This window comes from Carlito syrichta, unplaced genomic scaffold (genome assembly GCF_000164805.1).
Source record: "Carlito syrichta isolate Samal-C Ts95f unplaced genomic scaffold, Tarsius_syrichta-2.0.1 Scaffold296499, whole genome shotgun sequence".
In the NCBI taxonomy this organism is placed as follows: domain Eukaryota; kingdom Metazoa; phylum Chordata; class Mammalia; order Primates; family Tarsiidae; genus Carlito; species Carlito syrichta.
In genome coordinates, this window is record NW_007240595.1 from 575372 (window position 1) to 593447 (window position 18076).

At 42.9% G+C, this 18076-nt stretch overlaps 1 protein-coding gene across 5 annotated transcripts in view; it reads left to right on the forward strand.

Moving 5' to 3' along the window:
• Positions 1-18076, forward strand: part of TMEM9B (TMEM9 domain family member B) — a 43477-nt gene that overhangs the window by 13694 nt on the left and 11707 nt on the right. The window contains exons 1-3 of one of the 5 annotated variants that reach the window (XM_021710644.1): positions 12105-12298; positions 14328-14419; positions 14897-14902. In XM_021710644.1, coding sequence (XP_021566319.1) covers positions 12194-12298; positions 14328-14419; positions 14897-14902 — 203 coding nt within the window. In that variant the 5' untranslated portion in view covers positions 12105-12193. Of the gene's footprint in view, positions 1-11583; positions 11633-11951; positions 12299-14327; positions 14420-14896; positions 14903-18076 lie in introns of those variants that run through there. The other 4 variants (XM_021710643.1, XM_008054562.2, XM_008054561.2 and 1 more) reach the window with 4 other exon arrangements.

The window sequence follows — 18076 nt, forward strand, 5'->3', positions numbered from 1 at the left end:
AACCAAATAACTATGTTTTAAAACCCAGGCTTGAGGCTGGGTGTGGTGGCTCAGTACTTTGGGAGGTGGAGGTGAGTAGATTCACTGAGCTCAGGGGTTCAAGACCAACTTGGTGAGACTTCGTCTCTACAATAAATTAAAAAAATTATCCAGGCATGGTGGTACATTCCTGTATTTTCAGCTACTTGGAAGGCTGAGGCAGAAGGAACGCCTTAGCCCAGCAGGTCAAGGCGGCGGTAGATGTGACTATGCCACTGCCATTTAGCAACAGGAGTGAGACTCCAACTAAAAAAAAAAAAAAAAAAAAAAAAGGCTTGATAGAGGCACCTAAAAATGTCTTAAAATAATTATGGGATGTCTTGAGCTTCATTAATCTTTAAATGCTGCCAAGTCCACATCTCCTTGATGTGCATGCTGGCACGCTGGGTCTACTCTTCTGGGCTGGCAAGGTAAGAAAGTGAGGCCAGTTTTTCCCAGAGTCCTAGAAAATTCTGGTTCCTGAGACTGAGGACATGAGAGAAAGGGTGTCTACCTAGGTCATAGTTCTGAATAATGGCAGTAGCATGAAGTCCCAAACCTATCTTATTCCTTATTAGATGTCCATCTCAAATACAGGGAGTTTGGGAAATATTGTTTTTACCATTGGGTATTTCTATGCCTGACTCATTTGAGAAACTAATGTTTTCTGACTTTTCTATTTCCTTGCCCTGCACAGTCCCCACCTGGTAGTTTTCTGTTTCTTAGCTCAAAGTGTTTATAGAATGGATTGCCTGGTATGTCAGCTGCCCTCACTCTTGAGTAATAGAAATATCTTTCTAGGCTGGGCCATGGAGGAGACGAACTGGATTCCTCCTCCTTCTGTTGCCAGGCCTCTCTGCATTGGCACTTTATCTTCTCAGCGTTTCTGGCTGTGTTGAGTTTATTTGTGAGACTGTGAACAATAAAGTGAAATCTTCTCCTCTGTGTGCTTGTCTGACAAAGTCTTTGTGCCAGGGCCCCAACCTGGAAGGTTGGGGAGCTCAAGTACAGCCTAACTGCATGAGTGTTTCTCTCCTAGGGTCTTCTGAACAAAAGTCTTTGTGGCCTTTGGTTCCTCCATCGTTACTAGCCCTTCGGCCCTCTTACTGGTTGTATGTCCTTGGGCAAATTAGTAAACCTCACTGAGCCTGGTTTTGTAATCTACAAAGTAGAAGTAATAATAGTATTTGCCTCATAGTGTCAAATGAGTTATCCCTGTACAGTTGTTAGCATATAGCATTCACTCAAAGTTTTATATATGAGAACAATCTTTTATGGTGGGTCAGGCAGCAGTGTTTGAGAGAACCCTTAATTCCAGAAAAGGAAACTTATTTAGTTCAAACAAATAGGAGAGGTTTGGGAAGGGAAAGGGTTGAATGAACCTTAATATACAGTTAAAGTCATTGTCTAAATGACATTTCAAATAAGTACATTTTATAGATGATAGGAACTTACCTTTTAAGTGTTAACATTTTTAATATCTAAGCAATGTGGTTAAAATAGTCAAACAACATGCTTTCACATTGACAATGGTTACCACCATTTAGAATCATGTTTCTACTACTACTCAGAAGATACTTCCATTCTAGCTTAAAAGGTTTCTGTTTTATTTCGGTCAATTTATTCTAATTATAAATAATGCCAAATGGTTTACCTCACATGGTCCTTAAGCAATAAGTGGCAGAATCAATATTCATAATCATCTCAAAAGAATAAACCAAAATTTAGTTTTAACAGTTAAAAATATATATTCTGACCTTCATTTAAAAAATGCATAGTGAGGGAGAACTGATTTAACAGAAATTCATGTGAAGGTGATATTGATGTTTTAGTTAATTACATATTATATGTAGAAATATTAAGGACTCTATGTTTATAGGAGATGTCATTTGTAAGACAAGGACAGGTATACAATTTGTGGAGCATTCAGAAGAAGGCAATGGTAACATGATTATTGTCTTCAGAGCTGCCGTGTTTCTTTCTGGTACCAGAAACACAAGCATTTCCAATAGGTGGAGATAGCCGAGAGGTATATCCTGACTCAATTGGAGGAAAGTGCCGACTGCAAACCAGGGACTATGCTAACCCCTGCAAAGACAGTAGTATTGTTCACAATTTTGCAGAATAGAAAGCTAAGGCTTAGAATAGTGTGCTACAACTATTGAGCACAATTAAGTGAAATGTTTCTAAGTTCTCTTTCACTGGAAGTGAAAGATGGGATAATTATTTCCTATCAATGTTATAAAAAAGATTTCTGCATTGGGTGAAAGGGTAGATAAGGAGACTTTCAAGGTAATTTCTAATGCCAAAATTCTTTGACTCTAGGACATCTTTATTACATTGTATTGTAGCTTCTCATTAATTCATGCCATCACTTTGAACACAGACTCATGAAATTGGACTGAAATTATGAGCTTGTTATGCAGTTTTGTGGAGCTGCAGGTGGCTGATCTCAAGAAATTACAGAGAATTAAAGCAGAGACAAACTCGTTTGTGTATTATAGTCTGTGTGTGTCAGCAACTGCTTCAGCTTCTATTATCAGTGCATGCTGTCTTATTTTATACTCACCTGTCAGGCAAATAACCTACTGGAGACTATTTCTCACATGGTGTCAGGCACATGGGCATTGTGACAACTGTTTTCTCAGAGACCTTTGTATTAAAGGGTTTGGTATGTTCTGAAAGACCACGGCTGCCAGCTGTCTGACCAGAATGGACAAAAAGCTGGGTCTTAATCTGCTTTTAGATAGTGACTTGTCCAAAGGTTCTAACAGCCTAAGGGGTATAGGCCTTGTTTTTTCTTTCCAGAAGCTCTTCCATATTCTTTCCTGGACCTATGCCCCTTCCAGCAAATCTCAGCCACCATAATAATCAGAGAGAGGATTTCAATCCTGGCATTGTTTTTGCTGAAGCCAGAGTAGCCCCACAATTTGTAATTAATACAGAAAATCTAACTCTCCAGGGAACCCAGATTCCCTAATGTTGACATACTCAAACGCTTCCAGTTACCTTAAACAAGAGAAGTAGGTTGGGAGGCATAAGTATAATTTATCTAGTGGAAGTACTTGTGTTTGCCAGGGGAGCAACTTGAAGGGCAATGGGAGTAGGGGCATATTCTGTACTGTGAGCCCAGATAACAAGAATTTAACTCTGCTTTCATCAGTTAGCAAACTACTCTGAGGGTGCTGTTGCAAAATGCTGGACTTCTTGGATACACTGGATGACCTTATACTTCCAGGGATGGGTCACCATAGTGATGAGTTACTCTCATCTTACTTATTCTGAAAATGGGTAAGGACATGAGAATTTGGTGCTAGGACTGATCTTATGAGGAAACAATTACCCTGTTTTCGCTATATGAATGGGAACTGTTCCAATGTCTGGGGAATGGCAGTTGGGAGGAGGATCCAGCTGTGTAAGCACCACAGAGAGAGAATTTTAGAAATGACAAGCTTCAGTATCAACAGATAGAGGAAGGGAAGGCCAGGAATTGAAAAGAGTGACATTGAAGAGAAGAAAAAATGGGGTGGGAATCCCAGAACCAGCCCAGGTTGGTTCCAAGGGATTCAGAACTGTTTGTGTATGCTAGTAGCCTGGAGTCTGTGTGTTTGGGGGACTGAGAAGCATTTTGGGAAGAGTGAGCCAGTTGGACATGCCTGACCCCTTAACAGAACTCCTGTTGACAACTTCTTTTTAAATAATAGTGGACTGAAAACATAACTCCTTCCTGAAACCTCACTGAAATGACAGTAAAGGAATGTTAAATGATATATACCCACAAGAACAAAGAAAATGGGAAAATGTAAACAGCTTTTGGGCAATGTCTACAAAAATCTTTGAGGCTGGAATGCAAAAAGCAACAACTGATTAAGTAGACTAGAGAAAGTGGAAATCTGGCACAAGGGGTGGAGGGTGTCATTAGCAATAATCAAGCACATTTGTGCCACAGAACCTAGAAAAAGGCTTAGGAGTTAGAGGCATCAGTTACCCGGAAAGCAAAAGGTAGTGGGTAGAGGGCTAAAGACCAGATGGTTACTTGAAAGACTGTAAGGTAGTCCCGAGATCCTCACCACTCATTCATGCCTTCATTCATCTCCCAGAGAAGACAGACTATTTGGAGCCACCAAGAACAACCGGGAGCTGAGGGAACACATTCTACTGAAAATGGGAATTTAAAGTTCTGCCTCCTGAAGAGTCTGAAACCTCTTTCTCTGGCTTGGATCCCAGAACTCTGAAACTTGGCTGTTATCTTAGGACACTCTTTCACTGCAGCCCTCTCAAAGTGGTTTTTTCTCCCACAGTCCCCCTATTACTAGTTCTAGAGATGGAGTAGATGCTCTCCTCGTTCTTCATTACTGCTTCCAGACATGTCTCCTATCTTCCCTTAAACTCCCAGCTTTGAGTCTCATGCCATCAAAATTACTTTACTTCCCTTCATTACTGCTATCATGTACAAAATCTACAAACCCGTGGGTCATTCCCCTCATTTCTCAATAAGTTTAGCTCTTGGCTCATTTCAATTCCCCCAGCACTACTGCTGATTAATTCTTGGCAATTTAATTACATACATGGATAATTCTTTCAACACCCTAACTTGTAGTTTCCTTGAATACTAGTTTTTCACTGATCTTATCCTCTACCATTCTTACCCATTCACTCCCATGGTGATACCTTAGATCTTGTTATTTATTACCAAAACTGTAACCCCTCCATAATCTCAGGCTCACATATCTCAGTGTCTGGTCACCTCTATTTTTAAGATATCAAGTAACTTAAGTGGTTTCTTCGACTACCACGTTTTCATTGTTTCTAACCTCCAAGTTCCTCCCCCTTCCTTCACAATCAACTTAAATCCCAGGGTCAGTCATTATAATCATTCACTCACACATACTTTTAACTCAGTGTAGGCTTCTTTTTGTCACACTCACTTCACAAAACCACAACTTTAAAGCCAGCTCTTTGCCTACTCCATACCTACACCTGTATAGCAACCATGCTGACAGGTCTCGCTTTAAATTCATGTCCTTAACCCTCAGGCCCTTAATACTGCCTGCTAATAATATTTCCCTAGTCCATTCACCTTTCCATTGTCTTAGATCAGGGGTCAGCCAAATTTGTCTGTAAAGGGCCAGATAAATATTTTTGGCTTTGTAGGTCATAGTCTCTTTTGTTACTATTCAACTCCACCATTGAAGCATGAAAGCAGCCATATACTCTTTACATGTCACAATATTGTGTCATCTTTCGACTTTTTTTCCAACCTTTCTTTTGTGTCAGAATCTTACTCTGTCACTTAGGCTGGAGTGCAGTGGCAACTCATGGCCACCACAGCCTCAACCTGCTGGACTCAGGCGATCAACTTCAGCCTTCCAAGTAGCTGGAACTACAGACACACACCACCATGCCTGGCTAATTTTTTGATTTATTGTAGAGACGAAGTCTTGCCAAGTTGCCCAGGTTGGTCTCGAACCCATAAACTCAGGCAATCCTCTCACCTCGGCCTCCCAAAGTGCTGGGATTACTTTCCCCAATCATTTAAAAGCATAAAAAGTATCCTTAGCTTATGGCCTCCACAAAAACAGAATTTGGCTGTAGGCGATAGTTTGCTGTGTCATGTCCTAAATTATTTCACACCTTTTCTCTTCAAACCTTCCACACCTCCTTCCCCATTCTCTCAGATGATGACCTTGCTTTCCACTTCATTCATGAAGTAAGCAGAACCTCCACCACTACCACATACCCTTTCCTCAGCATCTGCATAAATATAACTTTCTCTTTTGTTGCAGTGTTACCTAGCACAGTACCTAAATACTGTGTAACTTATTATCTCCTTCACTAAAATGTTCCAGAAGGGCAGAAAGTTTTATCCATTTTGTTCACCAATATATACCCAGTACCTGAAACAGTGTTTGGCACATAGTAAGTGCTCAACAAATATTTGGATGAATGGGCACTATCAGACCAGCAGGCAAAAGTTCAGAGAATTTTACTCCAGAGAAGTTTACGTCCCTTTCTAAGAGAAAAGACCTACCTGTCATGACAATCGGAGATCTCCTTGATCAACCCAAGAGGTACTTTTTCAAATTTCTTTGAAAAAACACCCACAATAAAAATAAGTTCTCTTATTTTTATAACACCCAGTACATAATATGTACATATGATGTGTGTGTGTAAGAAACCAAAGTTTCACAAAGGGTTTTTTTTTTTTTTAATGTGTAGTGTACTCTAAGGTAGTGTTTTCTGTTCTGTTATTTGGGGGAAAGGATACTGATTGGTTTCACAAACTCCTAATAGGTTTGCAACCAGAAATTTGAAAAACAGGGCGAGGGCCAGGTGTGGTGGCTCTTGCCTGTAATCCCGGCACTTTGGATGGCTGAAGCTGGAGGACTACTTGAGCCTAGGAGTTCAAGACCAGCCTGGGCAACATGGCGAGATCCCATCTACAAAAATTCAAAAAATGAGCTGAGTGTGATGGCATACACCTGTAGTCCCAGCTACTCGGGAAGCTGAGGTAGAAGTATTGCCTGAGCCCAGGAGGTTGAGGCTTTGTAGTAAGCCATGATTGTGCCACTGCACCACAGCCTGGGTGACACAGTGAGACCCCGACTCAAAAAAGAAAAAGAAAAATATCACAGTACATCCTACTAATTACAAGCCTGGACTGTGTATACAGAGCTTTCAAACAGCTTCAAATGCCTCATTCTTACATATGAATTGATAGCCAAGGATCTCTAGACTTTTAAGAAAAACTTCCAACACACAAGACAGAAACAAGGAGTTAAAAATTCAACACATAATTCAAGAAGCCAAAGAAAATATTAGAAATATTCTTAGAGAAATAAGATATTGCATCCACCAAAGGGAACAGAATGCTGTTTAAAAAGAGGAACAGGATGGTGGCTGGACAAGAGTGTTGCCCTGGAGGACATTATGCTAAGTGTATAAGTCAGGCACAGAAAGACAAATATCAAATGATCCCACTTAAATATGGAAACTAAAACAAACTCATAAAATTCATAGAGTAGAGAGGCAGCTACCAGAGGGCAAGAAGTGGGAATGTTTAGGTAAATGGGGAGATGTTGGTCAAAACACAAAGTTTCAGTTAGACAAGAGGAAGAAGTTTTTTTGATGTACAATGCACAGCATGGCTAATAGCATATTACATATTTCAAAACTGCTAAGAGTAAATTTCAAATATCCTCACCACAAAAAAAGAATAAGGTGATTGATACTTAATTAGCTTGATTTACTCTTTACCCACTGTATACATATAACATCATTTTGTACCCCATCAATATATACAATTAATCTGCCAATTTACAATAAAATTTCTAAAATTAATAATTTTTTTTAATTAAAAGGGGATTGACAAGGAAGTGCTCCAGTAAACTTAAAACATGAAAACAGAAACTTTAAACTTCAAAAGAGTTGGAGGTGGAAATCTTTCAGAAAAACAAAGAGGTGGACACGAGGAAAGACAGAATCAAATTTGTCCCAGGACAAAAGCCATGCCATAGGCTTAGAGAACAACTAGTCCAGAGTGAAGAAGGATAATGGACTCCTGAACATTGTCTCCAACTTAAAAATTAAACTGATAGGCCACCTGATGTGTTTGAATGTTTTGAGAGGAGAGTTTGGGACAAATAAATCATAGAATGCTGGAACAGAATGCTGTTCTGAATGAATGTTAGGTACTTCATAAAGTTTGCGTGGAGAAAGAAGCAATGATTAAGCTCAATCAAAAGAAAGGAAATGTAATCATATTGTGCTAATTGCATCAATTATGAATAATATATCTTTATAATATAATGAAAAGTGATTTACCTAAATAGGGCGATATAGATATATATATATTTTTTTTGTTTGTTTGTTTTTAGTTGAAGACTCACTCTGTCACCGAGGCATGAGCAGTGGCATGCTCATGGCCACCCCAGCATCTACCTGCTGGGCTCCGGTGATCCTTCCGTGTCAGCCTTCCAAGTAGCTGGAACTATAGGTGTGCGCCACTGCGCCCAGCTAATTTTTGATTTATTATAGAGACGAGGTCTCACGAAGCTGCCCAGGCTGGTCTTGAACCAGTAGTCTCAGGCAATTCACTCGCCTTGGCCTCCCAAAGTGCTGGGCCGCTGAGCCCGGCTAATATAGATATATTGAGGGTGGAGGACGGAGACATAATACATGTGTTTATGGGAAGACTTTAGAGTATAAAATGTATATTATTTCCTTTAATGAAGTAAAATAATGGCCCAAACTGAAAAATTAAGAAATATAAGCATGCTACGTAGAAATATGGAGATAAATACCAGAAGAGATTGCTAAGAGATTTAAAAAAAAAAAGGTTATGTCTGGGGAGGAGAAAATGAGTGTTGAGGGCTAAGACAAGGTCTGCTGTTTTTCAATATAAGCCTAGTGATACTATTTGATTTTTTATTTATTTTAAATTTTTAATTAATTAATTTATTTTTTGAGTTGGAGTCTCACTCTGTCACCCAGACTGGAGTGCAGTGGCCACTCCCGGCCACCACAGCCTCAACCTGCTGGGCTCCGGCGATCCTTCCACCTCAGCCTTCCAAGTAGCCGGAATTACAGGCATGCGCTACCACACCCAGCTGACTTTTTGATTTATTGTAGAGATGAAGTCTCGCTGCCCAGGCAGGTCTCGAACCCGCAGGCTCAGGCAATCCACTCACCTCAGCCTCCCAAAGGCGCGGGATTACAGGCTGAGCCTCCGAGCCCGGCTTGATTTTTTTAAAAAATTGATAAAAATAGAAATGAATAGGTTTAGTGTAGTATTTCATTTATTTTAAAATCTTAGTAGTCAGAGAGGAGATTGTTTTCACGAAGTATTCTAAGATACTGGGAAACCAATAATACCGACATAGCTGGGCTCGGTGGCTCAGCCTGTAATCCCGCACCTTTGGGAGGCTGAGGTGAGTGGATTGCCTGAGCCCACGGGTTCGAGACCCGCCTGGGCAGCAAGACCTCATCTCTACAATAAATCAAAAAATCAGCCGGGCGTGGTAGCGCATGCCTGTAATTCCAGCTGCCGGAGCCCAGCAGGTCGAGGTTGCGGTGGCCGGGAGCAGCCACTGCATGCCAGTCTGGGTGACAAGAGACTCCAACTCAAAATAAAATAAAATAAAATAAAAAATACCGATATAATACCTCTAAAACTAAAATCCTTTCCAGTTTGGTACTAAACTGTGTTTTGTTACTTCAGGGACTCTAGTAACTTGTCGACAGTTTTGGCACCAGCAGCTCTAGGAACAGAGAAGTAGTATTCTGGCCCCATACACTGTTGTTACCATGGTGAACACCAGCAAGTGATGGCACAGTGCATTTCGGTGGCTTTACAGGCAGCAATGGGCTGAGAATCTCACTAAAGGAAGCTGAGTAGAAAACAGCATCCTAGCAGATGCACACAATAAAGAAGAGGGCTCATAAAAGACATCTCCAGAGTGTGCACAGAAATAACTTTGGAAGGACTTCTGCTGAGTGTGAGGGTATACTCGGCCATAACCACTGGAGATGCAATCCAAGAAAATCATCAATGTTGTGCATGACTCTATTTGTTCTTCTGGATTAGTGTGGCCTGGGCAAGTACGGAGCAGATGAGAAAGGATGGGGTAGAGGAATAAGAAAGGCATCCAGAGAACTATTTGATCACTGAAGGGGAAAAGGAAGGGGAGCTGCAGACAACTGGCAAAGTTTCAGTCCCAGATATATTTGTCCCAGATACATAAATTGTCACTTTCGCTTCCTAACCTCCTGACTTCCACACTTACAGAAGACTCCTCTTCCTTTTCTAACCACCTCCCACCAGGGAATTTTTCAGGCCTTACAAAGAAGTAAGGCGAGGGGGGAGGATACCCATGGACCTGTGTCACTATTTAAAAGGAAGGAAATAGAGAAACCTAGTTATAGAGAAGCAAGAAAAAGGTGAAGAGTGGGTACTGACCAAAGCCGGTGATCTGAAGGTCTAGGAAAACCCAAGGTCAGAAATTTTTTCTCCCCTGCCTACTATGGTGCCCCGAACCCACAACTTGCACTTCCTGGGGCATCTCAGCACCACCGTTCATGGTCAGAAAGGAATCAAATAAGGAGTCAAGTAGGTACCTGACACTTTTCTTTGAGACTGACCAGAGGTGCCTCGCCCGTTCCTCTTTTCCCTCTCCCTGGTCCTCACAAGCATAATGTTGTTTTGATCTCAGTCTCCAGGTATAAAGATAACAAGGTCCATACCCTCAAAGAGCTCAAAATATTTTGGTGGAGGCTGGGAGTATAAAGGCAGATATGAAAGCATCATTTTGACTGGGCATGGTGGCTCACGCCTGTAACTTTGGGAGGCTGAGGCGGGAGGACTGCTTGAGCCCAGGAGTTTGAGACCAGCCCTGGACAATATAGCGAGACCTCATCTCTACAGAAAACTCAATTCAGACTAGCCACATTTCAAATGCTCAATTGCTACATATAGCTAGTGGTTGCTGTATTGTACAGTACAGTGCTAATTCTGCCCAGACGGAATTGAATGTACTTGGTGTTTCTCCATTACAGATAAAGTACATCAAACGGAGGCATTATTATATATTTCCGCAAAGCCTCTGGACTCCCAATCAAGAAGGCCTTGAAAACAATTCTGAGGAAGGAAGAGGCCTATGGGATTTCGGCTAGCGTGACCATTCCCTTTATATGCCAGACCTAGACAACCCTAAACGAATCTCGAACTTGCTGCTAAATCAGTTTTTAGCAATCAGATTCACAGTGCCTCACCTCACCAACACGTTTAACTCAGTGTCTCCATATTGTCCTCTGGTCAGCAGAACACCCCCTACAAAAAACTCGATAGTTCACCAATGTGACAGCTTCTTCACTGGGCAGCCTGGTCAGAGCGCATCTAGCCCTGCCACTCTGGTTCTTTTGGGGCTGGGCACCACTTGCCATTTGGGACTAAAAGAGGATGAATACATCTGGTGTAATATCAGACACCTTCTTGTGTTAGATGCTAGCATCAACAAGAATCACATGGGAGAAAAATATTGAGAAAAACTCAATTAAAACGTTTCCACAGACTAGAAAAAGACCATTAAAAAAAAATCTGTTTAGAGAAAGAAACACGGCTATTACATGGCAACAGAATTTGAAGTGCAGCCCCTCATACCGAGCCAAGAACCAGAGGCCTAGAGAAGGGAAGTGATTTGCCCAAGGTCATTCAGCAAATTCCTCTTGGTTATGATGAGCCTTGCATCCTTTCACTACCTCCACTGTCCACACTAACCGAAAAATATTTTATGGGGGACGCTCTGCCATCTCTAGGGTACTCCTAATGTCCCTCCGGAGAATGACAGCCCTTGAAGACCGGTCACCGCTCCCCTAACTCTGACTTGGGGTTAGCGTCCCGAACAGGCACGGCCTCCCCGGGGCGTAGCGCCCGATTCCCCACCTCCCGGAGTCCTGGGCGGGGGATACTACTGGGGCGGTTCTCTCGCCAACGCCACATCTTCCGGAGCCAGGCGTGGGCCAGCCCAGCCCCGCCGCCGTGACCCACTTCTTAGCTGCGGGCTGCACCGAGGGGAGGCATGCGGGGAGCTGTGTCCCGGAGACGCGTGGGCAGCAGGTTAGTGTCTAAGGCGCAGAGACGACCCCCGGCCATCTGACGGGGGTGGGCTTCCCGAGAAGGTGTGGCTCGGCCAGGCCCAGCCCTGGCTCCACACTTGGCACCCGCTCAGCCTTCGCCGGCCGGGATGGCGTCCGGTCACCAACGGCTCCAGCCCTGCATGGCCGCTTCAGGCCCCCGTCTGACACCCGAAGTTTGCCGGGGCCTCGCCGGCCCGGAGGACTTCCCAGCGCACTGGGGTCCCACCAGCCCCTGCGGCTGCTGCGCCCAGAAAAGACTTCCAAGCGCCTCTAAGCTGCGCTGGACCCCTGCCGCCACTCCAGCCGGGGCCCCTCCCGTTCCGGGCCGCGTGCGGGCCAGGCCAACGCCGGGAACGCGCAGCCTCCGGACCCTACGCGCGGAGAACCGTTTCCGGGGCGGAGGCTTTTTTGCGTCTGACCCGGCGCGCCGAGTGACGCATGGGCGCAGGCGGAAGTGCGGGCGGAGGATCCCGAGGCTGAGCCCGAACCCGGAGCGGGTCTCGGGGCCCCCGGGCTGTGGGCGCTGCCGGGCCTGGCAGCGATGGCTGCCCTGTGGGGAGGCCTCCTTCGGCTCGGCTCCATGCTGCGCCTGTCGTGCCTGGCGCTCTCCGTGCTGCTGCTGGTGCAGCTGTCAGACGCCGCCAAGGTGAGTCCCGCCTTGCTGCGCTCCTGACAGAAGCTCCTCCCCTGCCTTGCGGAAACTGCTGCCCACCTGCTGCCCACCCCATTCCTCTCCCAGCCCTGACAGCCAGACCCCTGGCTTCACAGCCCCCTGCCTCCGCCCCCACCCCAGCCTTCCCAACTGCCTGGTGGCACTCGCCTTCAGCCCTGACAGCCTGGCTGTCACCACCCCCACGGCCGCCCAGCCTGTCAGTGCCCACAGCCTGGACGGCAACTCCTCTCTTCCTTGGCATTTCCCTTCCCAGGATCCACCGCGAACTTTACAACCTTTTCAACTCTCAGAGCTTTTAACTTTCCACCCTTAAGTTCTGACAGCCTACCCCCGCCCTCCACTAGCGTCACAGGCCCCCCCATTCCTGAGGCAAAATTATTATCAAGTGTCTTCCCCAACTAACTCATCTCAACTCATCCCTGAACATATTTCCTTCCCATTGTGGGAACTTGTTCCTCCTGGCAGTCTTCCCTCCCAACAGGACCTACAGGATATCTCTCAACAGCCTAATATTCTCACTAACTTCCTCCAGGGCCTCTTTGTCCCTTTCATGCCTTCTCACTTCCTGATAATTTTGTGGGTACGAGAAGAACCAAACTACAAGAGAGGTGAGGTTGTGGCCTTCCTGCTTCATTACTAGTCCCTGTCCTCACACTGCTCTCTGGTGTCCCTACTCTCCAGCCCTGCCCTGGCCCCATATGTACTTGTGCTTCCTCTTTGAGGAGCCTGCTCATTACTGGGTGGAAACAGAAGGAATTCACATGGTATGGTGGGAAAACAGAATGACACTGCATTTTTTTTTAAATTAGGAGCTTTAGTTTATAGTATCTTTAAATACAGAAGTGGGGAAACACAGGTTACAGGCAAGCAAATGTATTTGATCAGGGATTCTTTCAGAAACATTCCCTACCTGACTTTGAAAACATTGTTGGCACCCTCTGCATATCTCCCCTCATCATTTTATGTCATGTATTTATTTGTCAGTCTCCTTTACTAGGGTGTGCCCTAATTATGGGCGGGAACCATGTCTTATGCTTCTCTGAATCCACCTCATTGAGCACAAGGTCTGGCACAGAGCAAATGCTCACTAAGTGGTTGCTGAATATATTTGTGAATTGTCAGCAGCTCTGCCAGGCATATCAATGTATGTAGGAGCTGCGGAAATGATCTTCTGGGACTAATGAGCCACTGCCTTCTCAAATCGATTTCTCTTTGCTGGAGAAATGTCTCCCATTCTCCCTATCCAGAGATTTAGTCACTTCTTCCTCCACCTTTTGAAACTTGTGTTGTTCTCTCTGTCAACCAGAGATTAGAAGAAAAGTTTCCTGAGACAGGGTACACCAAACCAATCTCAGTTAGAATCAAGCTACTTCCTGTATGTACATCCCTTCTGGTTGTAGTTGGGTGCCTCTAAAATTCCATCCCTTCTGCAGGACTCTGGCCCAACCCCTTTTATCTGTGTCAGTGCTTTTCTACAAAGGGTGAATGGGTGGTAGGTAGAAGAATTGTGACTTTTTTTGTGAATAATTTTTAGTTTGATTCTTCCCCATCCTTTTAAAATCAGCATTCTTATTTATAGGCACAATTGTTAGTTTATGTCTTTCTACTAGCTGGTAGATGGCGATAATTTGTTTGTCATGTGACCCATAAATGTGTTCAAGAAGTCACAGTTAATAAGTATTAGGTATTATTTTAAAATAACTTCTTGTAATATGTAATGATTTATTAGCATTATATAAAGAACTTGCTTTTAAAAACTTGGATCTCTCAAAGTTAAAGGTTTTTTTTTGTTTTTTTTTTAGAAAATAGGATTTATTGAGAAGACAGAAAAGCTCCCGCAGTGGGAGGGGTGTTTGAGGGGTTGCCCTCAGAGTTAAAGTTTTAAATAAATGGTTTCAAAATATTGGTAGGGAATGCTTGACAAAATATATATAGTGCAGTTTTTAAAACTATTGATGCTAAACTGTCAACAAGCTATACTAACTTTCTATTTTGGTTACAGAATTTTGAGGATGTCCGGTGTAAATGTATCTGTCCTCCCTATAAAGAAAATTCTGGGCATATTTATAATAAGAACATATCTCAGAAAGACTGGTAAGTATTCTTTATTATTGAATCACTTGTCAAATTTCTTTCTGTAGTTGTCATTGTTAGCCCAGTGTGTTCATCCTATGTACAATTTCCTTTTAAAGTATTTCTTTTTAAGCAAAAGTGTCAAATTCTATTTCCATTTGAAAAAGTGAGAGTAAGGCCCTCAGTGCATGATGTAGCTTAAAGGAATATAATCAAAACACTAAGCCCCAGTGCAGGGTTTTATAGGGAGATGGACTGAGTTTATAACACTTAAACTAATCATAGCTGCCTTCCTGTGCCCCCTTAAGTTTTGGTGAGGGACCATTCTCCTTGCTTTTTAGAGGAAGAGTAGCAAGCCTCTTTTGTCTGGATTACAATTTTTACAACTTGTAAGTTTTGATGATTTATTGTCAAGTATGGGAGGCTATGTTTAACAGTGTCAGAAGGCTCAAGAAGGAATGGAAATGAGCTATGCATATCAGAGTGTTTATGAATCAGTTGTAGGTGTGCCAAGAGGTTGACCTCTTTGATCCTTGGGCAGTCAGGCAGGCCTGTGATGGCTGGGATCCTGACTGACTAGTAGCCTTCTCTGTTTATCCCAGCAGACCTGGCAAATTATAGCTTTTTCTACACGTGCCATGAAACAATTGGGAAGCAGTTGTGTTTGAGCGGGATGATTGTGATATTTTATGGTTTGTAACCATAGTGGAAGATTGATGAGATAAGAATCCAGGAAAAATGGCTCCAAATGCTAGGAACTTGCACATGCATACAATTTCACAGCTAAATAGCCAGCAAAGAGTTTGAAAACAAAACCTCATTCAGTTAACAATATTCCAACTTGACTTTGCAAAAAGAGAAGGCAGCCTTTGAACTTGTTTAGTTTTTCTGATGCCTTTGTCTATTCTTCCCATAATATGAATTTAGGTTCATTCTCATATTTCACAAATGTGTTCTTAAGAACTTCCTGTGAACTTCTTTGTTCCACAAATGGTCTATATAGCCAAGTAGTTTGGCTATATTCTTACAGGTTTTATATCAGGAAGTTACTTGATATGATACAAGAAAGTCCAAATAAAATCTTTAAGTTACTTCCATACATTTTCCAAATCTATTCAACACTTACAGTTTTTTATCAGTAATGAGAACATGATGCGTATCATTTGAGTGGCAAATGAACTCACCGTTCTAGTATTTAGCACTAATCTTTTTGCTAACTTTTTGTTATTTCAGGCTCAAACAAACCACGTCATTCATAAAGTTAAAAACAAGGCTTGTTTGGGAATTTTTCTTCCCTCTTTCCCACTTTACCTTGCTTCCTTCCTGCAACTTATCTTTTACTAGGGACAGGTTCCCAATTGGCCCTGAAAATTTTTAACTGGCTTTTGAGAAGGGCAGGCAAGTTATGGCCAACCAGGATGTATGGCTTCATGAGGCTTCCAGTATCTAGGAGGACCTAGGTGAATTTTTACTTTCTGTCTTCTAGCCCTCTGATTTTGTCTAGCTGTTAGCTTTGGTTCTTTATTAACCTATGCTGGCTGACTTAAAAGTTAGATGCCTCTGGATTATATTTGGGATGTAGTTTAAAACTAGCAATGTCTTCCTTTTGGCACTAGGGGGAGGTGTTGCCCAGTTCCTAAAGTCATTGAGCTCTGTCAAAGTCTAGCTCCAGTTCTGTTTGCGATGATTGGTCAGCCAGAATCAATCTTCCTGCTGTCTCTCCAGCCTTGCACAACATTCAATACCTTTTTGATACAAAAATGTACGTGTCCTTCAAAAAAAGTACTCAACACTTACTCAGCACTTGGGTACTTGGGTTCCCCAAGAAATTCTTTTTTTTTTCGAGTTGAAGTCTCACTCTATCGCCCAGACTGGAGTGCAGTGGTCGCTCCCGGCCACCGCAGCCTCAACCTGCTGGGCTCCGGCAGTCCTTCCACCTCAGCCTTCCAAGTAGCTGGAACTACAGGCGCGTGCTACCACACCTGGCTAATTTTTGATTTATTGTAGAGATGAGGTCTTGCCAAGTTGCCCAGGCGGGTTTCTAACTCGCGGGCTCGGGCAATCCAATCACCTCGACTTCCAAAGCACTGGGATTACAGGCTGAGCCACTGAGCCCGGCCCCAAGTAATTCTTAAGTCTTGTTGGCTTCTGAAGCTGAAATAAGAAACTGAAGAGGGAGATAAGTTTCATTTTCCTGAGGTTCAGGGAAATAAGGGTCATTGACCAAGGAGACAGAAGTCCTGGATTCTGGTCCTTTTTCAAATACTAATTTACTCTATGACCTTGTACAGGTGACTTCTCTAAGTATCAGGCTGAATGACCTTTCTAATTCTGAGAGAGAGTATACCTGTTATGGGATGTAGTTTCTTCTGCCCATTTTATGCTTGTGTCCAGATGGATGTATGCCTGTCTTCTGTATATTGGGAAAAAGTATCACACACTTTCGTGGTGTGAGTAGTGGGACCTACCCTTTGAAAGTCTATCCGTGGAGATTTGGTTTTTCATTACAAATTTTATTAATTTTTTTTTTTGAGTCAGAGTCTCACTCTGTCATCCAGACTGGAGTACAGTGACATGCTCATGGCCACCACAGCCTCAACCTGCTGGGCTTAGGTGATCCTTCTACCTCAGCCTTCCAAGCAGCTGGAACCACAGACTTGCGCCACCACTCCTGGCTAATTTTTTGATTTATTGTAGAACAAGGTCTCACCAAGTTGCCCAGGCTGGTCTCGAACCCCTAGGCTCAGGCAATCCTCTCGCCTCAGCCTCCCAAAGTGCTGGGATTATAGTTGTGAGCCACTGCACCTGGCCTGCCTTCATTAAAATGAAGTTACCTGTTAAAGATAATAACTAACTGAACTTCTACAATTTATACCATTTTAGATTTTTGTTCTAATGCCACAGTTCAGAGGCAACAAAATGACAAAGTACACTTTAACAAATTTATTTTTAATTGATGAATCATAATTGTACATGTTTATGGGGTACATAGTGATGTTTCACTACCATGATTAGATGAGAGTATTTACCATATCCATCATCTCAAACATTTATTATTTCTTTGCGTTGAGAACATTCAATATCCTCCTAGCTATTTGAAACTATATATTATTGTTAACTATATTGTCATCCTATCGTGATACAGAACACTAGAACTTATTTTTCCTATCTAGCTGTCATTTTGTATCAGTCTGGAGTACTGGGTGCCCCCAAGAAGAATGGGTGAGAAAAGACAGGATGCTGTAGTAGAGTGCTTGAGGCAGCCAGAAATGCCTAGGGAGGCAATGCCAAGAGGGAAGAGAATTGCCCAGCAGCTGGCAGAAGACTGGAAAGCTTTGCTGACTTTTGCTGTAGGTGATCAGAGCAATAGACTCTTAATAGCTGAGTAGAGTAATAATTTAGTTATTTCTTGGAATTGATAGATTTCTAGGAAAAGATTTTTTGATAGCTTTGCCTTGTTTTATAAACTATAACTGGCCTTGAAAACAGGAGTTTTAAATAAATAAATATATATATATATATATTTTTTTTTTTTTTAATATAGTTCTTCTGGATAGTCAGTTTTAATTTTAAAAAATATTTTGTTAGCCAGGCTCGGTGGCTTAGCCTATAATCCCGTGCCTTTGGGAGGCTGAGGTGAGTGGATTGTCTGAGTCCGCGGGTTCGAGACCTGCCTGG